This window comes from Narcine bancroftii, chromosome 1 (assembly GCF_036971445.1).
Source record: "Narcine bancroftii isolate sNarBan1 chromosome 1, sNarBan1.hap1, whole genome shotgun sequence".
Taxonomy (NCBI): domain Eukaryota; kingdom Metazoa; phylum Chordata; class Chondrichthyes; order Torpediniformes; family Narcinidae; genus Narcine; species Narcine bancroftii.
This window is the reverse complement of record NC_091469.1, coordinates 375,187,719-375,212,311: the sequence shown is the minus strand read 5'-3', so window position 1 is coordinate 375,212,311 and position 24,593 is coordinate 375,187,719. Positions and strand designations below refer to the sequence as shown.

Below are 24,593 nucleotides of genomic sequence, written 5' to 3'. Positions count from 1 at the left end.
GCACCAACATGACAATAAATAGTGCAAGGCCTCACTTATTATGTTATTCAAAAGAATAATGAACCACTAATAGTTAAGAAAACACAAAAGCTGCAGATGCTGGAGCCTTGAAGTGGAAGAAGAGAAACTGGAGGGACTCAGAAGGTCAGGCATGGAGAGAAATGGTCAGTTCACATTTCAATTACCAACCTGATCCATGGAGTCCCTCCACCTTGTTTTTGCATATTCATTAACAATTAGGTACTGGATTGTTCTTTGTTTTCGTTTATGGCTAAAAATGCATTAGTGGTCAAATTTGCTGACTGTGCTTCAGATCTTATGTTCCAGAACCAGATGCTTACAGACATGGACAGTCTAGTGTGGCTTTGTCTCAGAACTGAACAACAGGAGAAGGAGCAGTGACTACAGAGTAGAGCAAAAAAGGTGAGGAAAAGAAGCCCTATCTGCAGTGGGTTTGCAGGGAACATTGTCTTGCTACAGTGTCTGATTCCACACACCTGTGCTTCATTAATGAGATGTAAACAAGTTGATGATTTCTCCAGCTCCAATTCTAGCCTCAAAGCAGGGAAAGTGCTTATGGCTGTCAAAGTAACTGTACCTCTGAACCTTGATGCATATGGCTCCTCCAAACCAGCCATTCTCAACCAGGGCAGTACATTTAAGGGGGGGCCATGGACTGAAATCATATGTTTTTTTTTCTGTAGTCAGTAGGAGAAAATTGCAGAAGAAACCAACTAAAGTTGACTGATTCATGGGGAAGTGGGCCCATAAACTATAAGCTACGTCCTGAGGAGGTCACAGCCGAAAAAAATATTCAGAATGGCAACACTTTGCTCCAAGCAACATTTTGCTGTTTGTGGTGATGAGGTTTCTTCATACAATGGAAATGAATTCACACAATTGAGGAATAAACTTTCCAACATAAAGAAGATCACTTATTGAATTAGGTATTTACACTTGGAAATATTTAATTATAATAATGACATCAGCTCAAGTGATTTGAAGACTACTTTAATAAACATCAATATCCAAGGAAAGATGGCAATTGATCAACTGTCCCCAACTCTTTGCTGAATGGGTTTATTTGAAGAAAACCTCTTGCAATGAAAGAGTAAAATAAATTCCTGCAATCTAGAAATGAGTACAGGATGGACCTTTTGAGAAAGATTTAACTATATAACCATTTACAGAGCGGAAACAGGCCATGTCAGCCTTTCGAGTCCGCACCGGTTCACTAGAACAAATCCACTAGCTCGATCCTCCCACTCTGCCAATATTCCTCCAACCCCCTCACCTCCATGTACACATCCAACCTTCTCTTAAATGACAGAAGGGACCCTGATGCAACTATCTCATTCGGAAGAACATTCCATTCTGCCACCACACACTGCGTGAAGATTTGTGAATATTATCTTGACAGTATATTTTACCACAGCTCATCACAGAAGACAAAGATTGGTCTGAAACTAAAAGATTGTATCTTGTTGACCTAATCTCTCAAAGCCTTCATTAATAAAGCAGGTCTGTTGACCACGTTGAAGTTTTTTTTTTACAGCAACTTAAAATTTAGCATTTCAGTTATAGAATTTCAAATTCAAATAATGAAATGAAAAACTATTTAGAGGCAAAATTAAATGGACCATTTAGAACAGTGGTTCTCAACCATTTTCTTTCCACTCACATACCACTTTAAGTAATCCCTATACCATAGGTGCTCTGTGATTAGTAAGGGATTGCTTAAGGTGGTATGCGGGTGGAAAGAAAAAATTTGAAAACCACTGTTAATTGTACCTAATTGACTCATTATGTGCATGGTTTCATAACTCCAAAGGAAATAGGCAATGACAATTTTTCTCAAGCAAAATATTTTCAGTAACAATTGGATCTAGAGCATTGATTCTCAAACTTCCCTTCCAACTTGCAAACCACCTTAAGCAATCCCTTACTAATTCCAGAGTACTGATGGCATAGGGATAACTTAAAGTGGTATGTGAATGGAAAGAAAAAGATTGAGAACCACTGATTTAGAAGGATGGGTATGAAGAAATTACAATGAATAAATAAAGAAACAGTTAAGACAGTTAGATCAGGCAGCAGTTATGGAGAGAGAAATGTTTTAGGTCAAAGACTTTTGTCTAACTTGTTTAATAAACATGCCAAGACACTGAAGTATAGAGTAACTAGTACAGAAAAAAAACTCTTCTGTTTCAGAGGTCAGAAATTAACAAATCTGATTCTGATAGCCCATGTTATAGAAATATAAAAGAAATTCCTGCATATTTGATACATCTATGATGAACTTCCAAAGTTTTCTTTAATTCTGGGACAGTTTGACAGATTGAAAACTCACAATGTAACAAGATTGTTCAGGAAAAGAGGAAGGGAGAAATGAGGAGACTAAACCAGTTTGTCTAACATAATTATCAAGAAATTGTGAAAACACATAATTAAGGAATGGTTCAGCTTGAACCGGGTGCCAAAATAGTCAGGAATCTGGTGAGCATTAGAACCAGTAAGCTCTTTTTAATTATTTTTTTTTCAAAAAATGTACGTAGTAACATTTTAAATATACAATATATTAAACTTTTTCTCATAAACATAACAAGCAAAAACAAAAATAAAACAGTCCCTCCCTCCCTCCCTTCTATACATACAGATCTGTTCACAGTCAGAGCTTACATATATTTTAAGTATATGGAGTACATGTTTTTTTTAGGTAAAAGTTATTTTTGTAACTTTTTTTCTTTTTATTACTGCATCTGGGGCCCCTATGTGTGGCTGCCAGACCTTTACAAAAGTATCATATTTATTCCTTAAGTTATGTATTTTTGTTTTCCAGAGGTATACAGCTATTCATTTCCGCAGTGTGCATTGTGCTATAAGTAGAGGGGAGTCGGACTTCCAAGTGATTGCGATACAGTTTTTCACTACAGACAGTGCTATTTTTAGAAATGAGATTTGATATTTATTCAGTTTGTTCTTATTTTCATGAAATTATCTAATAGATATAGCTCCGGGTCATCAGTGAAGGCCACTCCTGTTATCCTGGTTAATTTTTCTGAGATTTCTTGCCAAAATGGCCTAACCTTCATGCATGACCAAGTGGAATGTAGAAAAGTTCTCATCTCAGTCCCACATCTGAAACACATCTCTGAAATTTCAGCTTTTGACCTGTGTAACTTTTGTGGGATAAGATATAATTGGTGTAAAAAAAATACTGAACCAGTCCTTACACCAATTAACCAGCTTCTTTCTGAAATAACCACACCCAGACCAACTCCCATCTTTCCCTTGACCTCTGTAACCCTAGTTTTGCACTTTCACTCTGGAGAGCATAGTACATTTTTGTTATAAACCTGGGTGTATTCCTCTTCCAGACCATTGTTCAATTTCACTAATTTCAGGTGAGGTCAACGTTGGTCCCCATCTTTCTCTTAAGAAGGATCTAAGCTGGAGAAAACAGAAGGTGGACACATTGGTATTTGTGTTTTGTTTAAAGGACATAAGAGTCCCTTCCATGCAAAACAGTCCTTAATATATCTTATACCTTTGTCATACCATGAATTTAATATTCTATTGCCTATGTTCATAGCCAACAACACATTTTTACACAATGTATCCCTGCTTTTTTTCCTTTACATTCATTAATTTCTTGCCACAATCTAATCATATGTATTAAAATGGGGTTATCCGTCATTTTCTTTAGTGATTTGACACTCTCACCATTTATAGATAAAGTCCTTTGCTTCCCCCTCCTCCATTGAGTACATACTCATTGGAACCCAAGACGGGGTCAGGGGGTTGTCTTCAGTGAAGAAGGCTGTGAGAAATCGATCCTGTGCAGCTAGGTAATTTTTGAAATCTGGTAGTCTAAGTCCTCCCAGCCTGTTTTTCCAATGCAATTCTTGGTACCTTATTATTCCATATGAACTGTCTAATATGGTTGTTTAGTTGCTTTAAAAAGTTTTTAGGTAACCGAATAGGCAGCGATTGAAAAAGGTATTGCAGTTTTGGCATCACTTTCATTTTGATGTAGTTTACCCTTCCCACCAAAGTAAGTCTCTCCATTTCTGTCGGTCTCCTTCTATCTTCCCAAGAGGAGGAACATTATTTGTACAGATTTTGCAAGTTATTGTCAATTATTCCAAGATATTTTATTCCATCTGTCTTCTATTTAAATTTATTTCCTTTTTAGTATCTTTCATATCAAAATTTGTTAATGGTATTATCTCACTTTGATCCATATAGAACTAGTAATCTCATTCTGAGATTTAGTTTGCATTCAGAATTTAATCTGAAATATATTTACAGCTTTAGATGGTTCATATGGAGGGTTTATACGGAGTTAATTTTGTGGTTTAGTTAAAGCAAGTTAGCTCACTGTGTGGTAATTATAGTTGACAAAGGTTAAGTTGGTAGTTGGCAATTTGGGTGTGAAGTAACTCGTACATATTCAAAATCAAGAAATTGAAAATGCTAGAAATCCAAAATAAAACTAGAAAATGCTGGGTTGATTCAGTCACCAACTGCATATAATCAGATTTGCTCCCACAGAGAATCCAGTTTCAGAGAGCTCAAATGAATCCAGTGACAACCCTATTCAGACTCCGCTCAGAACTTTGAGTCTACTCTATCCTTCAGGGAAATACTGAAAGCTGTCTGGTAGCTCATAATTCAGTTTTCCTTGTAACACAAGCAGATGCTATCCAACATCAGGTAAGCCATGTGATGATATAATCATCTTTCAGCACACACATTTCAGGTCAGATCCATGCTCTATCCATTCAACTCTGCTTACTGTCATTGCAGAAGTCACCTCCAAACCAGTGATTCCCAGTATCACCTGCTTCTTTACAGTGGCCTCCATAATGTTTGGGGCAAAGACACATTTTTCCTTTATTTACCCCTGTACTCCACAGTTTTAAATTTGTAATCAAACAATTCACGTGTAATTAAAGTGAGATTTTATTCAAGGTTATTTGGAAACATTTTGGTTTGACCATGCAGAACTTTTTATACATAGTCCCCATACATAGGCATCATAATATTTGGGATATAGCAATGGATGTATATTAAAGTCGTCATGTTTAGTACTTCACTGATTATCCCTTGCTTGCAATGACTGCTTGAAGTCTGTGATTCATACACATCACCAGGTGCTAAGTGTCTTCCCTAGTGATGATCTGCCAGGCCTCTACTGCAGCTATCTTTAGCTCCTGCTTGTTTCGGGGCTTGCCCCTTAAAAGTTTTCTCTTCAGCATATGGAAGATGTGCGCAATTGAATTTAGATTGGTTGATTGAACTGGATTTGACTGAATATTCAAGAATTTACTAGTATGTTTGGGATCATTGTCTGCTATAGGATGAAGTGCCATTTTGGAGGTATTTGCTTGAATTTGAGCAGGTATTTCTATACACCTCAGAATTCATTTTGAAACTACCATCAGCATTTTCATCATCAATGAAGATAAGTGCGGTAGTATATGTGGCAGGCCATAACACCCTACATTTCACAACTGAACCTTGGGCAGTTCCTTTAAGTCTCCACACTTTGCTCTTGCCATCGCTCTAATTAAGATTAATCTTGGTCTCATCTTCCCACAAGACCTTTCTTCAGAATTCGGCAAGTTCTTTTAAATACTTCTTGGCAAATTGTAATCTGGCCAGGCTGTTTCTGTGGCTAAGTAATGGTTTACATATTGCAGTGTAGCTTATGTATTTCTGTTCATGAAGTCTTCTGCGGACAGTAGTCATTGACATATCCACATCTGCCCCCTGAAGAGAGTTTCTGATCTGTTGGACAGGCGTTTGAGAGTTTTCTTCATTTTGAGAATTCTCCTTGGTCTACTAATCCCTTTGCGATTACTGAGCTCACCAGTATGCTCTTTCTTCTTAAATAATGTCCCAAACAGTTGTTTTTGGAAATCCTAAGGTTTGGGTAATGTCTCTTACTGTTTTATTCTTGTTTTTTTTTTGACTCACCATTGGCTTCTTTGACTTTAATTGGCATAACTCTGGTCTTCGTGTTGAAAAATGGCAACTACAGACTCCAAAGGTGATCAAAGGCTTAGAAGGAAGCCTAGTTCTCTTATACCTGCACCATTGAAACAATTAAACATAGCTGAGTATTCACAAACACCAGTGAGGCCAAATGTCTCAAACATTATGGTGCTCTAAAATGGGGGGACTATGTGTAAAAAGTGCTGTAATTTCTACATGGTCAAACCAAAATGTATACAAATAACCTTGAATTCAAAATCTGGAATGTGTACTATAATCACATGAATTATTTGATTACAAATTTAAAAACATGGAGCACAGGGACAAATAAAGGGAAAAAAAGATGGCACTGTATTTTAGAATTCACCTTTCATCGATCAGTTACACTTAGTTTAATAACTGTCACCATTCTTTATGAAATAGGAAGTGAGCTCTTAGTGAAACCGAATATGGTTGCAACAGTAATGGTTGCCGTAATATTGATGCAGGTCCAAGTTGTTTCAACAAGTCTTAACATTGATGGAATAATACAAATGTTTTCTAGAAGGGTCTGCCTCCATTGCTCAAAAGGGGGGACAAAAGACAGAGAGCAACAGTGTTAGGGTATTCATTAGTCAGGAGAAAAGATGAGATTCTGAGACTCTCGGATGCTATGTTGCCTCCCAGGAGCCATGGTCAGAGACGTCTCTGATAGGCTATAGAATTCTTGAATGGCACAGTGAGCAGCCAGATGTCAAGGTACTCATTGGTACCAATGACAGATTCATTCCCCTCTGCCATCAGATTTCTGAAGGGATAATGAACCACATACACCACCTCACTTTCTCTTATTTTTGCACTAATTTATTTATTTTTAAATGTAATTTTATAGCAATACTCACAATGTTCATGAAAATATATTCTGAATCTGAAAAGTAATGAAATCCTGAAGTAAAAGCACAATACTGGAAAAACTCAGTGGGTCAGTGTATTTAATGTATCAAAAATAAAGCTACAAAACTAGCATTTCGGGCTTGAGCCCTTCATCAAGGAAGGAAGCTGAAGAGCAGATCCTCAATGGTGGTAATCTCTGGATTTCTGCCTGTGCCATGTGCTAGTCAGGTCAAGAAGAGGAAGTTGTGGCAGATGATGTTGCAGGCAGGGGTTTAGGTTTGTGAACCATTGGGATCTTCTCTGGGGAAGATATGACTGGTACTAAAACGTAGTGGGTTGCAACTGGAGAGGGATATATCCTTGAGGGAAGGTTTGATGGAGCTGGTAGGGAGTTCAAAGTAGCTCAGCAGAGAGTTGAGAACCAGTGCTAGGTCTGGTGATGGAGCATTTAATGAAATGGTAGATGCTGTGTGTAGTGAGACTGTGAGGAAGGGCAGGCAGTGGATGAAACATAAATGCAGTGAGTTAGATGGGTTGAAATGTGTTTAATGAAGGAGTATCAGGAATAAGAGCAGATTAACTCAGAACATGGGCCAATACACGGAACAGTGATGTGGCCATTACACAAACTTGGCTGGCTTGGGGACAGGAATGGCTGCTCAACATGCTGGCCTTCAGGTTTCGAAAAGACAGGGAGGGAGATGAGAATTGGGGGAGTGGCATTGCTGGTCAGATACTATCACAGCAGTAGCAAAGGGAGAAGTAATGGAGGGATTGTCTACAGAGTCTGTGTAAGTGGAAGTCAGGAACAAAAATGGGGCAATAACCTTACTGAGTGTATATTATAGACCCCCAAATAGTGACAGAGACATTGAGGTGCAAGTTCAAATTTATTTATCATCCAATTGTACCAGTACAACCCAATGAAAGTCCACTGTGCAAAACAGTGCAAATGTTCATATAGACATCATAGCACACATACAAATGATAGATATACACAACACATACAGTAAAATATTAATAAATAGAAGCATCTCAGATAGTTGTTTAATAGGGAGGCAGATTCTAGAAAGATGCAAACATTATAAGGTTGTAGTGATGGGTGAATTAAAAAAAAACTTTCCTAATGTTGATTGGAACCATCTTTGAGCAAAGGGTGTAGACAGAGTGGAATGCCTTAACTGTGTTCAGAAAGGTTTTGTGACACAATATACAGATAGGCCAACTAGAGGAAAGGCTATCCTTGAGGTGGTATTAGGAAATGAACCAGGAGTCAGATACCTCAGTGGTGAACCTTTTTTTGACTATGGCCTGCCTGCCCCAAGACTCTGCTCAAAGTTTATGAGCCCTCTTCCCTGTGAGGCAGTCACATTTTGGTTTCTTATCTCTTACTGATTACATTTAAAAAACTTGTTTATGTGAGGTGAAAACAAGGCTTTTACTTAAATGTTCAGTGGCTCCCAGGGGGAGGGGCATTAGGGCCCCATTGAGAATATATCAATGATCTTCATTTGTCCTCATTGCTTTTTTTTGTCTCTGGTTGAAATAGATTGCTGAGATGACAAATTATGTTTCTTTTTCTCTCTCTCTCTCAATGTCTGACCATTTCACACACTTCACTTCTTGTCCCCTTCAGTTGTTTAACCCTTTCCAATACCTATGCAGGCCACGTTTATGAAATACCCAACTATATTATATATAATTAATTGACTTTATTGACTAATTACCAAAATAATCAATGCAATTAAATTAAAATGACTTCTTTCACAGCAATTTCTGTCAAGTCTTCAAGTGTGCCAACAGCTACAACACCTTTTGTGAATTACCTAATGGATGATTTAATACCACAAGCTGTTATAAAAACCATCACAAAAGAGACTTCAGATGAACCTAGAAAACTAGTCTTTGTCACCTTGACTGGCCGAAACATTGGCTTCAAATCTCTGGTCACATTTGGATAGTTCTTTGGCTTTGAAATAAGGCCAGAGCCTCTCTTCTGTGATGCATCTCAGGTAAGTATGCCCTTTTAACAGCATTAAGAGCTGTTCTGCCTTCCATTATGCAAACTGCTTGGAAGTTTAGACAGGCCATGTGTCCGACCTGTTGACATTCACATTTACCATCCACGAAACGAATGATCAAACATCAGTCTGTTCCAATCGCTGTAGCCTCTTTTCCTGTATCGAATTGCCCAACAAAATGTCATGTTGTTGTGATCTCCACTTCAATTTCCAATTTTTAATGTAGTTTTAATTTAGACATTCAGCACAGTAACAGGTCATTTTAGCCCATGAGCCTGTACTGCCAAATTATACTGAATTGACCTACAATCTGCAGAACATTTTTGAATGGTGGGAGGAAATCAGAGCCCCTGGGGAAAACCAATGCAGATATGGGGAGATGTACAAACTCCTTACAGCACACGCCAAACTCAGGCTCGCGGGCCAAATTTGGCCCGTGATATAATTATATTTGGCCCGGAAGATCATATCAAATATGTATTAGAGCTGGCCCGCTGGCCGCCGTGCCAGTATAGCATGCACAGATAATACTACAAATCCCAGAATGCTTTGCAAATGCGTTGGCGCCGGCCCGTCAGCCCGCTAATCGCCCCCACCTCCTCTCTTTACTTTCATTAGCATCTGCGACCTGTCGCCCAACTCACATGTAATAAACCCCTTACGGAAAATGGCCAAACGAAAGACAGAAAACAGGACCTTTCAAGACAGGTGGGAGGCAAACTCTGACCCAGAGTTTGATGAACTTGCATCTAAGAAGAGATGCCAAGTATCTGGTTTAGACCCAGGTGCATCAGAGCAAATCACAGTGTAGCAAGCTAAGCTTGGATTCATATTTTCTTTGGTTCACTTTGGACTGTTCATAGTTGAAAGATTGGATTTTCATTGAAGAAGTTGTTATTTTTTTGACTTGTTGGCTTGTGAAAAAAAAACATTTAAAAGGAGCTTAAAGGCTATAGAGAAATATTATTTATTGAATATTTTATTTCTCATTTGTTAATGCTTCTTCTGGAAAGAGTTTAACCAAAACTATTATTAAACATTTATTTTAATAAGAAAAAGTTTAACATTACATATGTTGAAAGAAGAGAAAACATGCAGATGTTGTTGAAAATTTTCAATAAATATTTAGTTTGGCCCACGACTTAGTCCAAGTTCTTAATTTTGGCCCTCTGTGAATTTGAGTTTGACACCCCTGCCTTCCAGGCAACATGGAATTCGAACTCCGGTCCCAATTACTGGCATTGTAACAGTGTTGCGCTAACTGCTACGCAGTCTCACAGCCTTGCAACCAGGGAGGTTTTCCAATCCCCACTCCATATTCCAAATGCTTAACACCTCAATTACTTCTTTCCTTCCCACACCATTCTTGGCATCTTCAAACAATGCATCTTGTGCCTGATAACCTACTCTATTGTTTTTAACTATTTCTATGCAGTAAGTTGAATATAGTGCCAACAATTTCTTAATAATCTATTGTTAATAATATCAGTTGAGAGATAAATGCCAGAAAGTTGTTATTTCTGGAAAGAAATATCTTGTACTTCCTTAAAACATTGCCATTGAGTTTATATGACACCTACCTGGGATAATGAGGGGAGGTGGAGAAGACACTCTGCATTCATTTTCAGTCACCAAGAAAATGCACCATTGATAATGCAAATCTTTCTCAATAAGTAAAGGGTTAATGGGCTCCATATTCTAAGGAAGGACATGCTGGTGTGAAACAGGGTCTAGACTCCAATGCAGGGCTGGCGGCCAACCTTTTAATTTTTAATTTAGACATACAGCATGGTTTCAGGCCATTTTTTTGCCCATGAGTACGTACAGGGGGTGTTGGTTAATTGGGTGGTATGGACTCATGGGCCAAAATGCCCTATTACCATACTGTATGTCTAAAAAATTAAAAGCTTGGCTACACCCCCTCCCCCGAGGGATTTATGAGAATGATACCAGGGATAAGAGGATTAACTTATGAGGAATGTTTGACAGCTCTGGGACATATTCATATTCACTGGCGTTTAGGTTCAGGGGGTGGGGGAGATCTCAGTTGAAACCTACCAAAAAATTAAAAAACTATATAGAGTGTATGTGAAGATGTTTCTAGCTGTGGGAGAGTCTTGAACCAGAGGGCATAACTTAAAAAACAAGAAAATCCATTAGAGCAGAAATGAGATCTTTCTCCACCCATAGAATGGTGAAGCTGTGGAGGCCACCACTGGGGAGATTTAAAGCAGAGGTTGATTAATAAGAGTGTCACAGATTATAAGGAATGGGGCTAAAAAGAAAAAGACATCAGCCATGACATAAATGGTGGAACAGACTCGATTGGTCGAATGGCCTAATTCTGCTTCTGTTTCTAATGGCTTATTTGTTCACATCTCCAGGATGAAACTCAATCCTATAATCTTCTCATCTGATTTGTGAAATCATACAGTGCTGTTTTGTTTATTTAGAAATCTAATTTTCAAATTTTCTGCAGTTATTTTTAATAAATTATTATATACAAAACAATAATCAATCTCTTTCATTCAAAGTTTTGATTACACAGAGTGCACAGGGGTCCCAATGTATTTGTGCCATAAATCAATGGCTTTGCTGATTATTGCATCTGTATTCTCTTGTGGAATCTGAAAGAACACACACGTAGCACAGCATTAGAATGGTGTAAGATAGAATGATTAATCCAAGCACAGGAGCACTAGTAAGTCAACAGCAGCTGTCTGAAGAAAAATGTACGGGATTTTATTATCTGAGTACTTGGCTGCATTGTATATGATAATCAATGGATATACTGTTTGGTTGCATTATCTTGTTTCCAGCAGTAATTGGTAAAATTGAACACAGGGTTTAAAAAAAAAATTCAAATGCTGTATATTAGATAATGTCAGCCCAAGGTGTATTGATCCCCTCTCATGTAAAGGGAAAGTAGAAGCAAAATTCAATGTGCCTTGCTTGGCAGCTCATTACTCTGAATGTTGGTTGGCAACTTGCCCCTAATGTCCAGTTAAATGGAGTGGGGGAGGAGCAGTAAATGGGAATGTGGGAGAATAAGTTGCAGGTGTAGCGACAGGGAAAATTGTGGAGAATGGGGTGTCCTATGAGCTGGATGATACTCAATGGTCCAAAAACATCCAAGTCATACAAAAATACAGTGATACATGCTTCCAAAAGAAATAAATGTTATGGATGAATTAACTCAGGAATCAAAAACAAAATCAACTGAGATTCTCAACTGGAAATCAAATGAGAAATTATGCCATTCAAAGAGCGTGTCTATCACGAGACTATCCATAAAGATCATTAAACAATAATTACATCTCTTTGCAGATCTTTCATTACTGGTGAGGCAATTTAGTTGGAAAAAGCAGCCAAGATACTTGCTGATAAGTATTTAGTGATACTTACATTAAGGAGGAACTGTGTAATACTTTCTGCCTTATTCATTGGCATTAATTTCATCTTAAAAGTTAACAAGATCTCCAAGGCTACAAAAACAAGAATTTTGCACGATCCACTTATGACTTTATCCCAAACCCTGAAAACCAAAAGTCATCAAGATGAGTGAATGCCAATGAAAGGTGATACTGTACATGTCTCTAAAATGTAATCATTATGCAAAGTAATGTCATAGAGATTGACTCACAAATGGCAGCTGATGCTATTGATTCAGTTTTGGTGATTTGGTTCAGAGGTAAATTTGTCAGTACATATACCCTCACTTTCTGATGACTGATGTAGGAAACTGCTCTAGTTCTGGGTTTCAATAAATACCTGTAGCTAACTTGCTTTGGAATTCACAAATGTGCTGGAGAAACTTAGCCAGTCACAGCATCCATCAGAAGTGAAGGGTAACTGGATGCTGTATGAGCTGCTGAGTTTCTCCCACACATTTGTGCATCACACTTGATCCCAGCATCTGCAGACTTTCTTCCTTTGCTCCTCCTATCTTTTGGTTGACACAGTGAAAATGAATGACTACACACAAGCAAGAGAATTAATTTCAATCTATACTTGAATACTATAATGTCCAATCAGGAAACTAATTCTCATGAATGGTGAGCAGCATTTCAAGCCAACCTGTACTAAAGGCAGGTTGCAACTTTTAAAATGCGAGTTGTGCTGAGGTTACAGCAGGTGGTGAAAGTTGCCATGGAGGTGACTGTAATTTGCCCTAAAGTTCATACACAAGTAAGAGAACATGATCTCTCAATGCTCTTCAAGGGACTTTAATGCAGAAGGTGGAGACGTATACTTTTTTCCAACTTGAGGTCACCCCTAAGGATCCTAATGCAGAGCTTGGAGGCATGGTCAGAGGTAAAGTAACCTTCAAATGCCCTATCCTATCAACAATATCACCAGCTTCCTCCCATCACCTACCTCCCATCACATTTGCAGTTTTGTTCTGGACCAGGTGTTGTAGCAGTTCTATCTGGTGATGATAACTGAACCCCTGAATTTGTTGAGGCAAGAAGGACAACAGAAGATGCTGCTTGTGTACATAAGAGTCACAACAAATTTTACCTGACATCCACAAAAACGAATACTCCTAACAATCAGTGGATCTCAATTATCCAACCCACCATTCTCCAATGTAGAGTACAGAGCACATGGCAGCAACTCAACAAGCTTCCTTCTAATTGTACAGTAGAAGACAAATATCATGGAAACACCCTCCAAGCCAGAGACATACATGATCTTGATTTAGACATGGAATGCTTCTGCTGAATTATTCAGATTCAAAATCATAAAATACTTTCCTCTGCACCACCTATCTCAAGAATTGCAGTAATTCAGAAGGCAGCTAACCAAAACATTTCAAGGACCACTGCCCATGGAGCAACAGCTACAGCATTGTTAAAGATTGTTTTTAAATGTGGAGAGTAACTCTTTTCCGTCTACGTGGCAACACATCCCTTTTCATTGTCTAACACTGGCTATTCCTCTCCCTCTTCCTTGTTCGGCCAATATGATCAACGGCAGGTGTGTACAGCCTCGCTTGTCATGCAGTCCTTCCGTCAAGTTTTTCCAGCAAGATGAAGAACAAGCTGTGTATGTTTCAATGATGACCTGAAGCAGGAAATGTCACAGCTAAAGGCTGACTTCAATCTCTCTCCTGGAACTTAACATGTCATCTAAATGAAACTTAAATGCAGAATTAAGGAAGCTTATCATGATCTTTCTATAAGTATTGCCAAAAAACAGATTAATTTCACATTCATCTCTTTGCTGCCTCTAGGATCTCTTTGGCTTGGCTTCGTGGACGAAGATTTATGGAGGGGGTAAAAGTCCACGTCAGCTGCAGGCTCGATTGTGGCTGACAAGTCCGATGCGAGACAGGCAGACATGGTTGCAGGGGAAAATTGGTTGGTTGGGGTTGGGTTTTTCCTCCTTTGTCTTTTGTCAGTGAGGTGGGCTCTGCGGTCTTCTTCAAAGGAGGTTGCTGCCCGCCGAACTGTGAGGCGCCAAGATGTACGGTTTGAGGCGATATCAGCCCACTGGCGGTGGTCAATGTGGCAGGCACCAAGAGATTTCTTTAGGCAGTCCTTGTACCTCTTCTTTGGTGCACCTCTGTCACGGTGGCCAGTGGAGAGCTCGCCATATAACACGATCTTGGGAAGGCGATGGTCCTCCATTCTGGAGACGTGACCCACCCAGCGCAGCTGGATCTTCAGCAGCGTGGACTCGATGCACACAAAAAGCAATCGCATTTGCCTATTCTTCACTGTCTGAGTTGACAAATATAAATCAATTCTATTTATGAAAGCAGATCTGTATTTTAAGAACACCATATCAATGGGAATTCAATGGATTTCATTGTAAACTTGTTAAAGACTATCTTATGAACTCATAATGGTACTCAACAACAGTATATAGTTATTATGACCATTTTATTTTATTTAAATACCTACCTCTGAAGGCTAGATTCAGGTAAATAGCCTGCAAAACAGTGTTTGAACCACACATCATAGGGAAGTTTACTTAAAGCTGAGCATGAATTGAGATGGGCAAGGAGTTTGCTGTCTTCCAGATTCAGATAGTGTTCAAGGCTCTTTGGCTACACAATTGATAAAACACAAATGCAAATTATCAGTCATTAATTTTCTTTCAGTAAAATTAAAGAACAAAGGCCTATTGCCCAATCCACTACAAAATTAAACATTTCTTTACTGGATACCCAAAATAAAAGTAGAAAATGTTAATATCCAGCAGAAAACTTAATATTTCAAGACAATAACTCTTCATCAGAAACAGAAAAAAAATCCCTGCTTACATACCACAACCAAACAGAATCACAACAATGTTACTACATAGGAACAAGCCCTGCAGCCTGTCGCTGGTGCTAGTAAAGCAGTATCAGTCCCATTCCCTCACTCTATTTCTCTGGAGGTCCACAAATGATTTTCCCTCAAGTGTCTGTTCAATTCCTGTACAAATATCCAGGCACCTCAAACTTAGCAGATGTCTATACAAACACTGGCAATGCACCTGAATGTCCTGACATTGAAAATATTTGAAAAGAACTAATTTAAAATTAATTATAAAAATACATTTCTATTATCAATTACAAACCTTAAAGGAAGTCAATGAATTTAAAAATTACATTTATTCATCTCGATCCTTCATTTCTGTTCTTCTTCATTCAAAAGGAGAGGCTTCCTAATCGAGAGTTAGGAAGCAGTATAACTCCTCGTTTATATACTCCTGAAGTATATAAATTTCTGAAGAAATTTGGCACTTCTTTGGATACACTATCAAACTTTTACAGCTGCACTGTGGAAATTATTCTGTCTGGTTGCACTACAGCCTGATATAGGTATTCAAATGCCCAGGAACATAAAAGGCTTCAGAAGATTGCATGCATAGCCAGGTCCGTCACAGGCTCCAACTTCCCATCCATTGCAGATATTAATGTGAGACATTGCCTCAAGAAGGTCACCAACATCATAAAGGGCCCCCAATCACCCTGGTCACAACCTCTTCTCACTGCTGCCTTTGGGCAGAAGGCACAGAAGCCTGAAGACCAGTACCTTTCAATTCAAGAAAGGTTTCTTTTCATCAGCTATCAGACACTTGATCCAACAGCATAAAAGGTCTGCCTGCACTATTACATCACTTTTTTTGCACCAGAATTACTGTGAATATTTATTAGCTAATAATGTATTTATTTTTTAATTTTATTGGTTTACTATTTATTTCAGTAATTTTTTAACCAAAGGAATGGTTACAAAGCAAATTTCAAAATGATTTCTTTCCATCAGTTGTTTGATTGAAGACTTGTTTCAGTACCAGTGACAGCTGTTTCTTGGAGATCATGAATATGTTCCTGGCTGTGAAGCTGAATTTTAAGTTAAAATCTTTGAAGTGGGATGACCAGAAATCATTTAAAATTTGAAAGGCAGCAAAACTCATCAAGAGCACTTTTTCACATTCCCTGGAAGGTTTGTCAAAGCAAGATCAGAAATAATCAATTGAATCCAGTTGAGTGAGTTTCGCAGCTTGTTCCAATGAATGCAAGAACATATTTCACCCTGAGAAATCAACTCTCTTTTGTTCAGTTTCCTTGAATCCTGCTCTCAAAGTGTCTCCATCAAGATTTCTTGCCAAAAGATGAAAAAGACACAAGATCATGTGGTGCCAGATCCATTCTTCCAATCTACCATTTTGTTTACTAATGACTCCTCTCTAACTGCATAACTGTGACCAAAAACATCAGATAAAGCAGAAGATACTGAAACCCAAAAACCAGCACTTCTAGGTTCAAGAACAGTATCTTTCCAACAGCTATGAGACTCTTAAACCTCTCCTTGGTATGTTAATCACCACAAAAGAACTATTGGCATTATTGCAAGTCAGTTTTCTTTGCACTGTAAGTATTTATAATGTCTTCTGTATTTAGTCTCTTAATTCAATTAACTGATTATTTTTCTTTACATTTACCTGTTCGGCTGCAGCAAGTAAGAATTTTGGTGCAGATGTATGTTGTACAATATACATGACAAAAAATTCATTATCATTAGATCATATGTTCATTTGGAACTGAAACAGCAGCAAATTTTATTTCTCCTGAAACTAAACAATCTCTAACCCCTGCATATTTCTGAGTCAGCTGAGTCCCCACAGAACTATCAACTTAAAGGTGATCACATTTGTGCAGATCTCCATCACAATCTCCTGAATCACAGGCTCAACATGATTTGTTCTTCAGAACAGGAACCAGAGTCTTGAATCATTCTGGTTGGTATTCATGAAGCTAAATCCTGGTGTTAGCTGGATTGCACAAACCTAACTCGGAGTATGTGTCAAATCTTGTTACATTGACTTTTTGTCACTCTTCAAAGTGTCAATGTACTGTCTGCAAAGGGACCTAGTTGTCCAGATTCCTCTGCACATGGAAAGTAAAGAAGGCAAATGATATGCTTTTCTTCATTGGGTGGGACATTGAGTACAAAATTGAGGAAGTCATATTGCAGCTACGTAAAACATTGGTTACGCTGCACTTGGAATACTGTATGCAATTCTGGTCACCCTATTACAGGAAAGATGTGGAGGCTTTGGATAGGGTACAGAAGAGGTTTACCAAGTGTACAAGTTATGCTGAGAGATTGTGTAAACAGGATTGTTCTCTCTGCAACATCAGAGGTTTACGGGAGACTTGACACAAGTTTATACAATTATCAAAGGCATTAATAGGGTAGTCAGGATCTTTTCTCCAGGGTAAAAACACATTCTTGGGAACCTATATTTAAGATGAGAGGATAAAGTTTAAGGGAGATGTTTAGGTCAACTTTTTTTCCCTCAGAGAGAGTTGTGGGTGCTTAGAAAGGGCTGTCAAGTGTAGTGGAGGAAGCAGATACACAGTATCGTTTAGGAGGCTTCTAAATGAACACATGTACATAAAGAGAATGGAAGATATCTATCATGAGCAGACAGCAGTTTTAATTTGATTTTGACCATGTTTGGGGCATACAAATGGGTCAAAGGGCCAGTTCCTGGGCTGTACTGATCTGTGTTCAATGTTCTACTCCACTACATTCCAAGCAGTGTAATTCACTTTAAAAAAAATTGCACTTGTAACTTTAAATGGGAAGGAAGTTGACCCCTTATGCTCCTTTGACCAATTGTACAAGTAATGTTTCAAAAAGTTACAACTATTACTTACACCTGAGAAGATAGTGTTACAGAGTCCAGAGGACCCCAAAAACCAACAGTAATAGATATGCACCTCAACACAGGGTTACTTAAACAAAAGTAGTTTTTAATTATAATTGAACAAGAAAACAGAATTGAACTTTAACTTATTACTTAACCTACCTAACTACTTGATCCCCCCTCTAATACTAAGCGCAGGTGTGTGTAATGTATATTTAAGATTAGGAAAGTTCTTTGGATCACAGTCCAATCTCACTGGTTGCAGGCAATTCTTGTACTGTGCACAGAAGTTAGCATTAACAAAGTTCACCAGTCTTTGATGCTTAACAGGCAAATGGTTACCACTCAGGAGGGTGCTTGCTGATTTTCAGAGAGAGATTATTTTTGTTCCAGGACATCCGCACCTGATTCCTTTCCAATCAGTCTTGCTGATGAAACTTGCCCCCTTCAGGGTTCTCCAAGTGATCTTCTTTCTTTTGGGTCACCTCAGACAGCCAGTCTTCTCCCTTGACCAGGCAGCCTTCCAAAAGTTTGCCAGCTTTGTCCTTCTGGAACTGATTTCTGTGTCTCTCCTCTCTGTTTCACTCCCTCCCTCTCTGAGAGCAAAATTGTTCTGAGTCTGCCTGCAAAGATCACATGCTCTACCAGGCCAGCTGTATCCTGTAACTTGGTTGCTCTTTCTGCAAAAAGCACCCTTCAAAAGTCCTGTGTTTTAAAATGTGTGTGTGCAAACTGCTCTAACAATTCCTTGCAAGCCACCTCTAAATACTCTGTCACAATGGACAGAACCTTGGTTAAACATCTCATCTGAAATCTGGCAACTCAACAATGCAGCTTTGCCTTGATTAAAGTGTTATCAAACTGCCCAAAGTAGCTGTTTATAGATCATGGTGTCTCAGTCATAGTCTGACATTTATTCAAATAACAAGAAGACAGGATTTATTAATAAACATCATTACCCAAATTTTCCTCCTGCTCTTAGTTGTGACAGAGTAGGAATAAGCTCAGAATGCAATGTAGTTTTTATCAATTGCCACTCTGAATCATTGGTTAGTTTATACAAGAACACACAAGAATCATGAACAGGAGGTCATTCAACTCATTATCTGGCCATGGACTCAGCTCCACTTATCTGCCTGCTGCCCCTAACATTTAATTCTCATATTATTCAAAACCTATCTGAGTCTTAATCAGACAGCCTCTTTTGCTTCTTTGAGCAGAGAATTCCACAGAATCATGACTATCTGGGAAAAGCAGAGCCTCTTTATTTCTGTCTTACATCTTGAAATCAATCTCCTGTATCTTAAGGTTAGGGGATATCCTTGTCTCAATCCACACCTTGAATTCATCTGCCTTTGTATGAAAATAAATGCAGTTGAAACAATAGACTTTCTTCCCTCTTTGTCATAGTCTTGCCTAACCCATCCATTACACTTGCTTTCATTGAGTACAGTTTTATCCCTCAACTTCGCATTTGCCTCAGCTTTACTCTGGGTCTCAGACCCTGTCAATCTAACTCCATGCTACTCATTTCTCCAATCAACCTAGTACATTAAAGTCATTTTGTGCCAGCTATGTAATGAACACTTACATTGGTTACCATGTTACTTACCAAATGAGGCAGTGAATCGCCATATTTATTATTAAATTGTTTCACAAAACATTTCACCAGCCAGTAGGCATCAACATCATTCTCCATCATCTCTTCCATTGCTTCTGCGATTGCAATTAACATTTTGTCCTCGGGTCCCTGAGATAAAGAACAAGTTTGCTGACAGGATAAAAATATGATTTAAAAAAAACCTTTAATTTATCAGTGTTGAAACATTTAATGGAGTAAAAAAAATTTAAAAAAAGATACTCATTACTGAAGAAGTCAGGTTAATAAAATAACAGCATTATTTCACTTATTTCCTTCTGGGATATTCACAAAGCTGACAATGTTATCCTATGTCCTACCTTTGAACAACTTATTTTTACAGCAGATCACTTTTCACAAGAACTGAATCACAAGAATAACATAGTTCAGACCAAGAAGGGATGGCTAGTTTCTTTTACTTAAGAACTTTACTCATATTTTACAGGCATTCCACAGACTTAATGCCACTTTTTCTATGCTAGCCCAAAAAACTGATTTATTAAATAAATGTATAACATAACTACTTTCCAGTAAAATACTATTAAACAGTACTGACAGCTGAGTGAAATACAAAATTGAAATAATGTGTGTGCTTGTAAGTTAATGTGTGTTAAGTATTTATGAATCAAAATATCAATTATGAATCTCAGACACTAAATCTAAACAGGATACATGTTCTTATTCAAATGATTAGAGCATGCATTCCATTCACATTCCCTCTGATCCCCAACTGCTTGATTCTCTTCAGATTCCAAAACCTAACAACTTCAGCAGTACAAATATTCAATGCCTGAACATTCTCAGAAAATGGGAGACAGGATTGCAAAGGTTCACAATTCCTCTGCAAAAATATAAAACTGAGCTTCACTGAATTGTTCATCCTCTTGTCCTACTTTTGAGCCAAAGGGAACAAACTGGAGACACAGGTACAGCTATAAAAAAAATTGCATCCCATCCCCGACAATGTTGTCCTCTCCTCCTCCTCTCCTCTTTTCCCTGAGCTCCCTACTCCATTGTTCTCGTCCCCCTCTTCTGACACCATGTTTAGCTAAAATAAGAAATCTTGATGAAGGATTCCAATCTGAAATGTCAACCATTCTTTTTCTCCCACTGATGCTGCTCGAACCACAGCAGATTTTTCCTTGCTGTCAATACCCAACTTGCCAAACCGTTGGAATCTTGTGCGTGTCAAGAAGATACTGTACTTCTAATTCCAACAGATATCTGAAGCTAACCTTCTGTTCCAAATCACCAATCCACGCATTTTGCACCATCATTACACAAGCTTTAGAGACAAAGGTTAAAAAGTACACATTGTGCACCAGGTACAGTCTCACCAAACTTCTTCCAAATTGCAAGATTTCCTTACTGGCAATGCTGTATTGATAAGTTCTGTGCTAACCTTCTGTATTTTATGTAAAAGAACACTTAGATCTGTGTGAATACCAACATTTAAGAGTGAAATGAAGAAGTCTGAAGACAATGTAATTGTAGTAAAAACACACTGTAAATGCTGGAGGAAGTCAGCCGGTCTCGAGGCATCCATAGGAGATAAAGATATATCACCAACATTTAGAGCCTGGTAGTAGCAAAAAACAGGCAGGTTTCTCAATAAAAACTGATCGAAATTAAACAAAATGCATTAAAACAGTGGTTCTCAACCTTTTTCTTTCCACTCACATACCACTTTAAGTATCCCCTATGCCATAGGTGTTCTGTGATTAGTAAGGGATTGCTTAAGGTGGTATGTGGGTGGAAATGAAAAGGTTGAAAACTGCTGTTTTAATCGTACCTAATTGACTCATTATGTGCAAGGTTTCATAACTCCAAAAGAAATGGGCCAATGACAATTCTTCTCAAGCAAAATATTTCGGTGACAATTGGGTCTAGAGCAGTGATTCTTAACCTTCCCTTCCCACTCACATTACCAATCCCTTTCTAATCACAGAGAACCAATGGCATAGAGATTATTTAAGAAGTATGTGAGTGGAAAAAGGTTGAAAACCACTGTATTTGAATAAAACAAAAAAGTATCTTCACTTTCAACAAAATCACAGCTTTTTAATTGCCTCCTCCTGCAAGCCAAATTGCAGAGCATCATTAACCATCCAGAGCATTCAAAGCATCCACTTCCCCAGAAATCCATTTAGGAATGGAAAATGTACCAACTAAGGATAATATTTGGATAGTAGGGTACTATTCTAAAGCAGCATACAAATCATTCCAACATAAGTACTTAACTTTGGCTCCTGTGAAACATGTATACTATAACCAGCAGGTGGATGTTAAATTCCACACAATAGTGAATGAGCCATAGCAAATAATAATTTTTAAAAAAACTATCTTTTCTGACTTGTATTTCCATCATCTCCAAAATAATAAATGTTATATCAACAGTTTAAATAGAACTAACCAATGATTGAGATGGATGGCGTGGCAGTGTTCCAGACTCTAATTGATACATCCGAAGGTAAACCCAAACTTGTGGTGTGGAATCTTGAACAAAACGGATAACCTGCAATGCTTGCAACAAGTCCTGGTACTGTTCATTCCGAAACAATATTACAGCAGCATGAGATTCAGAGTGAGGAGGAAGAATACCTTTGAAGATACAAGGTATATGTTAATTTCAATGCTTGACATAAAAATGTTCTGTCCAATATGTACTGCTCAGATTTCAATATTCTGTCACATTGAAACAAAGCTTTGTCTTATGCAGATTTCTTCTATTACATATTTACAACAAAAATATCTCATCAGTAATTCAAGCACTTTATTAACTTTCTCCTTATAAAACTGAAAAATGTTTGTACTCTTTACATGCAATACTGTTAATACTGCCTTAGTAATAGGACATCTGTCTCAAATTACAAGGCTATGGATTCAAGCCACATTCCAGAAACTTCAGCACATAATCCCGGGTGATATTTTACTGCAGTGGTTTGGAAGTGCTGTACTGTTAGGGGTGCTATGTTTCAGATTGAATCAAGATTGCTTTCTGGGGTCACAGGCAGGTGAAAGAGACACCATGACACTATTAATAAAGACAAAGTTCTGAGTGCAGCCAGCTTCCTGAGAGAAAGAAGTCCCTTTCCTGATGCAGAAAAATCTCATAACAAGGTTGTTATGCATCACACTCTGGAGACAGAACAGTGGAAATTCACGAGATGTTGTCTGGATTTCCTCAACTATCCATATCACACTATGTAAAAATTATGAAATACCTTAAATTTGTAGTTAGGTGGTGAGGTCACATAAATACGATTTCAAATATTCTCTCATGAAACTATACATCAAGCAGGAGATTATTTTTAGTATACAACAGCACTTAATTGTAGTGAGGATAACACTATCGAAGACCTGAGTAATTATGAAAGATACAATATAATTATGTATTATAATAAAACTCCTCAGACATACCAAGTAACACTTTCCATACAAGAGTCCGATACATGGTTGGGAGAGGATAGCGTTGAGCAAAAGTGCAGAGCTTCTCAACATCTACAACAAATAAAATTTCAAAACTTATATTCTGACTTTTATTTTTTAATGGAATCGATGTACGATCATGAGAAGCCCTAACCTTCCCACACATAAACATGAAATACTTCCTTTGAGTAAATACACATCATATTGGAATCACAAAAACTGTTTCAGTAAATTCCAGTTTTTGAAAAACAGTTCTCAATGGTTCCTTCAGTTAATAGATGAAAACTCTCCTCCTGACAGTATTTATCTTTCTAAAATTTCTCAAGGGCTATGGGCACAAAATCAAATGAGTACATACAATGTTTTTCAGGTCCAAAACCTAAATTTTACACAAACATCAATCAGTCCCATGCTTTAGAAAGTAAATCTCTTTCAATTAGATTTTGTAGTACCTTTTGGCAACTACAAATATCTTGAGTTGGTAGTGTTATATAGATTGGTTCAAAAGCTCTCTTAATACACTGTACCTAATGGATCATCTTTCAACAGGATCTCAAGTGATTTCTTCTCTTCAACACCCCGAAATCCAACCTTTTCATAATAGTGAGAACGGAAGTTTCTCTGAGGGTCCTCAGCCATTTTCTCACTTAAAAAGAGACCGTAGTAATTAGTGCTTAAGAAAGTTTCCATCATTATCAAAGCAGTCAGTAACAATATATTTTAAAGAGGAAATTTAATACAGTACAGTTGTAAATGAAAATAGTATCTCAAAATTTTAGTGCTGCATTACCCAAATGAGATCAGGCACATTGTCATACCCCCACGTCTCTCTCATCCGGGTATAATTTAATCTCATTTGGAACACACCTTTTAATTTCCTCAATTCGTATCAATTCTCTCAATCTGTCAAAATCATTATTTATTCCTTTTGAGGCGCATCAACAGTCAAAACATACAGATTTTCCCAGAGCAAAATCCAAATAAGATTGGTTCCATGTTTTCACCAAACCCCTAATTTTTGTCTATGTGCCTCTGCAATACTGTTTGTTTAACAGAATCAAAATTTGCCACTTGCTCTGTAATCAAGCTAGAATATGCAATTTGTGCTTGTCCCTTAAATACACTTTGTGTATTTAAGAGGCTATTTTTAATTTGGCTCTCTTGAGCTCTCAACAACCTTTTCAAAAAGCTGAAAGTATGTATCTATATCTCCGTCAACAAAAGGAGGAACTAGATTTACCTCTCGACTAGCCAAAATCCTCTCCCCAGAGGTTACTGCCTCAGTTCTCAATTTTTAACTTCTCTAATTGAAACCATCTGTCCCTTTCAATTTTGTTTCAGCTACCTCTAACTCATAGTTCCTCTGTTTTTCAGCTTCCTCTGCCTCATTTTGTTGTTTCTGCAACTCAAAGTTCCGTTTCTCTCCTCCAATTCCAACTGCAATTCAAAAGATCTATCCTCTGGAAAATTATCTAAGTCTT

General features: G+C 37.9%; 2 protein-coding genes across 11 annotated transcripts in view; one reads left to right on the top strand and one right to left on the bottom strand.

Moving 5' to 3' along the window:
• The window catches only part of phactr1 (phosphatase and actin regulator 1), a 351,167-nt gene extending 349,657 nt beyond the window's left edge, over window positions 1-1,510 (top strand). Inside the window, exons 15-17 of one of the 4 annotated variants that reach the window (XR_011349793.1) lie at window positions 2-164; window positions 328-423; window positions 705-1,506. The gene's annotated coding sequence lies outside the window, so the exon portion shown is untranslated. Of the gene's footprint in view, window position 1 lies in introns of all 4 variants that reach the window. The other 3 variants (XR_011349792.1, XR_011349791.1, XM_069913379.1) reach the window with 3 other exon arrangements.
• A 1,192-nt stretch (window positions 1,511-2,702) lies between these two features.
• The window catches only part of tbc1d7 (TBC1 domain family, member 7), a 42,941-nt gene continuing 21,050 nt past the window's right edge, over window positions 2,703-24,593 (bottom strand). For 6 of the 7 annotated variants that reach the window (XM_069913376.1, XM_069913372.1, XM_069913373.1 and 3 more), the window contains 7 exons: window positions 23,640-23,758; window positions 23,104-23,184; window positions 22,097-22,284; window positions 19,657-19,794; window positions 14,804-14,949; window positions 12,300-12,429; window positions 2,703-3,450 (listed from right to left, as the gene is read on the bottom strand). In XM_069913376.1, the coding sequence (XP_069769477.1) occupies window positions 3,349-3,450; window positions 12,300-12,429; window positions 14,804-14,949; window positions 19,657-19,794; window positions 22,097-22,284; window positions 23,104-23,184; window positions 23,640-23,751 (897 nt within the window). In that variant the 5' untranslated portion in view covers window positions 23,752-23,758 and the 3' untranslated portion in view covers window positions 2,703-3,348. Of the gene's footprint in view, window positions 3,451-7,750; window positions 11,522-12,299; window positions 12,430-14,803; window positions 14,950-19,656; window positions 19,795-22,096; window positions 22,285-23,103; window positions 23,185-23,639; window positions 23,759-24,593 lie in introns of those variants that run through there. The other variant, XM_069913377.1, reaches the window with a different exon arrangement.